Source organism: Austrofundulus limnaeus, unplaced genomic scaffold, assembly GCF_001266775.1.
Source record: "Austrofundulus limnaeus strain Quisiro unplaced genomic scaffold, Austrofundulus_limnaeus-1.0 Scaffold534, whole genome shotgun sequence".
Lineage (NCBI taxonomy): Eukaryota > Metazoa > Chordata > Actinopteri > Cyprinodontiformes > Rivulidae > Austrofundulus > Austrofundulus limnaeus.
The window spans coordinates 232,403-235,989 of record NW_013952936.1 but is presented as its reverse complement, the minus strand read 5'-3'; the positions used below and the strand labels follow the sequence as shown (position 1 = coordinate 235,989).

The 3,587-nt window shown below is 41.9% G+C and overlaps 1 protein-coding gene across 2 annotated transcripts in view; it reads right to left on the bottom strand.

Annotated features, from left to right (window-relative positions):
- Nucleotides 1-3,587, bottom strand: part of LOC106530581 (transcription factor SOX-5) — a gene marked incomplete at its 3' end in the record, with an annotated part of 225,596 nt that overhangs the window by 49,748 nt on the left and 172,261 nt on the right. Inside the window, 1 exon segment of one of the 2 annotated variants that reach the window (XM_014026228.1) lies at nucleotides 2,276-2,558. Within the exon segment in view, the coding sequence (XP_013881682.1) occupies nucleotides 2,276-2,352 (77 nt within the window). 2 annotated transcript variants of the gene reach the window in all.

The window sequence follows — 3,587 nt, the reverse complement described above, 5'->3', positions numbered from 1 at the left end:
ACACACACACACACACACACACACACACACACACACACACACACACACAGACACACTGCCCCCCTTAAAACACACAAGCCTCTTTAATCTCACCCCTTTAAATTAACTACAGCAACTCTGCACAAGGAGCCGCGGCGCTTACTCAAAAGATTTTACTCCGAAAACGTTGATTAAAAAAAAAACTGAAGCAGAAGTTTGTCTCTAAAGATACAAATAAAATAATCAGAGTCGTGTRATTTTACAGGACAATGTTCATAAAAATAATTAAAAGCATGTTTTTGTTGGATGCTAAATTTAACTTTCRGCTCGGAGGGTAAAATTTACTGACTAATGATGACTTTTTGTGTTGAAGAAATGCAGTAAATTCCCTGCGGCTGTTTAAGAACTGTTTGAATTAAACTGATTAAAGTGTTTAAAGTGTTGACATGTCCACTGCCCCCCCCCCCCCCAACCACATCATCTGCACCTCCACAACACAGGGGACAAATGGAGGGGTGTGAAAATCCACCACCGCCTTAACACCCCTCTGACAGAGTGCCCTTCCTCTCCTTCACCCTCCTCTTCCCTCCATCCCTGGCACTCTGCTGCTTCTGTCTGCTGGTGAGGAATGTGTCAGTTTGACCACATTATTTCTTCTCCTTCATCCCTCCATCCGGCTTCAAATCTCTCCCCCCCTCTTTTTTTTAATTTCCATCTGTGTTTTGGTTGTTTTGGCTTCTCTTTGTTTCTTTCTGTGCATCGTTCACTTCTGTTTGGGGAAATAGATAAGCCTGAGCTAGCAAACTGTGTTTGATTTGACTAATTTCTTTTTCTTTTATTTATTTTTGCCTTAAATATATAAAAAACGCTGCAAAACTCGGGCGACCCRTCATATTAAAACACAAATGATTCAAATCAAAGATTAGTAAAAGGTGCAAAAGTGCAATAAAATGGGAATTAACATTTAAAAACACGACGATTCTCTTCAGACAAACTTCTGAACTATTTTTAGTTTCAATAAAAACACRACCCGCCGGTTAATTTTAGGAGAAAAGGCAGAATAAAAGAGGAAGAAGAGAAGGAAGTGTGATGAGAAGCGGACACTTAAAGTAACGCAGGAACCGAGAGCATCATCGCAAAACCTCTGGGGCTGGAGTGCACACACACTCTGGCAGCTCACGCACACTCCGCTCCGCTGTCAACACACACACACACGCTCTCACACACTCCGTCCGGAGCCACCGTGATGGAGTGCATTACTGGAAAGCAAGAGTTTTAAGCGCTCTCCTCCTAAGTCATTGTAATCCCTGCATTTATCTCCATACATTCTGCTTTTGGGTGTAATCCTTTAAATTTTTAATTCCTCCTAGCTGTTATCTTTCTCCTCTCCTCAACTACTTTGCAGGATTGCAACGGTTTATTAAAAACACATTTATGKTTTTTTTTTAAATGTGCTTTTAACTCTGCAAATCCACCCCGCCGCCCCCCCAGTTTATCTCGTAACAAAAGATTAAAATAAAATAAAATAATGCAATAAAAGTGAAAGCAAAGGGAGAGGAGTTGTGTGAATTAAAACAGTGAGTGTTAGAAGCTAATCTGCCTGTCGCAGCGTTCGGATCAAACAGCCATTATTCCAGTGGTGTTGACAGTGCAGGGTTGCAGGGTGCACACCTCCTAAATGAAGCAGGCCCTGCACAAACAACACACTCAGATTAATATTAGCATAAGGTACGGGAGGGGAGAAAACAAACAACACAAACACCAACACCGCCACACAGATCGAGAAAACGGATTAAGCAGCGGGGATTGAATTTGGATTAAATGAATTTAGAGTCGGAGACGTTTAAAGTGGTGAACCTGGACTTTGGGTTGTTTTACTTTAAACTGCTGCTGAGGCAGAAGTAAAAGTTGTGATGAGACACACACCTCTTTCAGACACACACACCGGAGCTGTTTGGAAGTATTGATCGGAGTAAAGAAGTTTTAGTCCGGGCAGACGGAGAGGACGAGGAGGGAGGGGGTTATTTCCATCTCTGATGGGACGCTCTAACATGCTTACATCTACATCTGCTGCAGCTTTGAATATCTTTAGTAAAAGTGGAACTTTGTCTCACACACACACACACACACACACTGCGCTACCTCTTAACACACGCACATATCTTTCCACTTTTTACATCTCTATCTTCTATCCTGTGTGTGACTGCGTGTGTGTGCGCGTGTGTGTGTGTGTGTGTGTGTGTGTGTGTGTGTGTGTGTGTGTGAGGGGGGGAGAGAGGAGCAAAGCGTCACGTACCTGTTACACTCCTGAGGTAGCTCAGGCTCAGTGAGCATGCTGGAGTAAGGGTCCGTCTCTCTCGACAACAACAACATAAAACAGTCCCACAATGCTCAGATGAACAAGGTTAGTCTCCCCAAAACAAGACGGGATTGAAGTGATCCTTCACCCTCTCACACACACTGCTGTTTCTCTCTCTCTCTCTCTCGATGTGTGTGTATGTGTGTGTTCTCTCTCTTTACTCACACACTTCCAAGCTTGCACCCTCCCTCTCTGTTTCTCTCTCTCTCTCTCTCTCTGTGTCTTTCTGCCTCCGTCCCTCCTCTTCTCCCTCCCTCACTGTAAGCTGTGAGAGCCAGGCTCGGCTCTTAAAGGGCCAGCAGCGGTCCGAGCTGCACGCACACACACACACACACCTCGTCTCCATTCACTGAGGAGAGAGAGAGAAATGTGTGTAAAAGTGAAGGGGAGGGGCCCATCAGCAGTCAGTGCTGCCCCCTTTCCTCCGGACCACCCCTCTGGTTTTCTCAGACACCGGTCACAGATCATGTAAACACTGAGTGACAACACACGGACTCATCGGCTGTATTACAGGAAATACACACTCATTTATTTATTTATTATCCAATAGATCATTAAAGATACAACAGTTTTTCTTTCCTCTTGTCCCACTGTGAGGGCGTGTCAGCTTCTACGACTAGAAGAGTCTCAAAGTTTACAAAAATACAAAAGACACTTTTTATTATTAAAGCGTGCAAAATATCTCCAGAGCTGCACAGATTTTAAATGACAAAAACAGGAAGTTTAAAAGATATTGAGCTTAAATTTGGTCTGGTTGTAGCTGAGAGTCACCTTCAACATCTAATTAGAGCACTAACAGACTGCAAAAGATTGTTTTATCCATAACATGGTGGGAAAATCAATACAAACTATCATATGATCTTTGCTAAAAACTTCAGCATTGTGTAGTTTTTAAATACTGTTACGCAGAGTTTAGCTTTAGCATCTGTTTTGCTATTTTAGYTACAATTTTGCTAATTTAAACTCTAGCATTTGTTTTGCAACTAATCTGTTTTATCTGTTTTGTTCCTTTCAGATGTTGGGTATAGTTTTGCTTCGGTTAGCTTTTAGCTACAGCTTTGCTAGTTTTAGATCCAGCCTTTGTTTTTCTACTTTTTGCAATTTTATCATCGGTTTTACTAAATTTATCATTATCAACTGTTTAGCTAATTTTTGCTACTGCTGTTTGTTTTAGTGCTTTAAGCTTGTGTTCTGCTTATTTTAGTTTTTAACTACATCTGTCACTTTTAGATTTTAGCTAGTGTTTGTT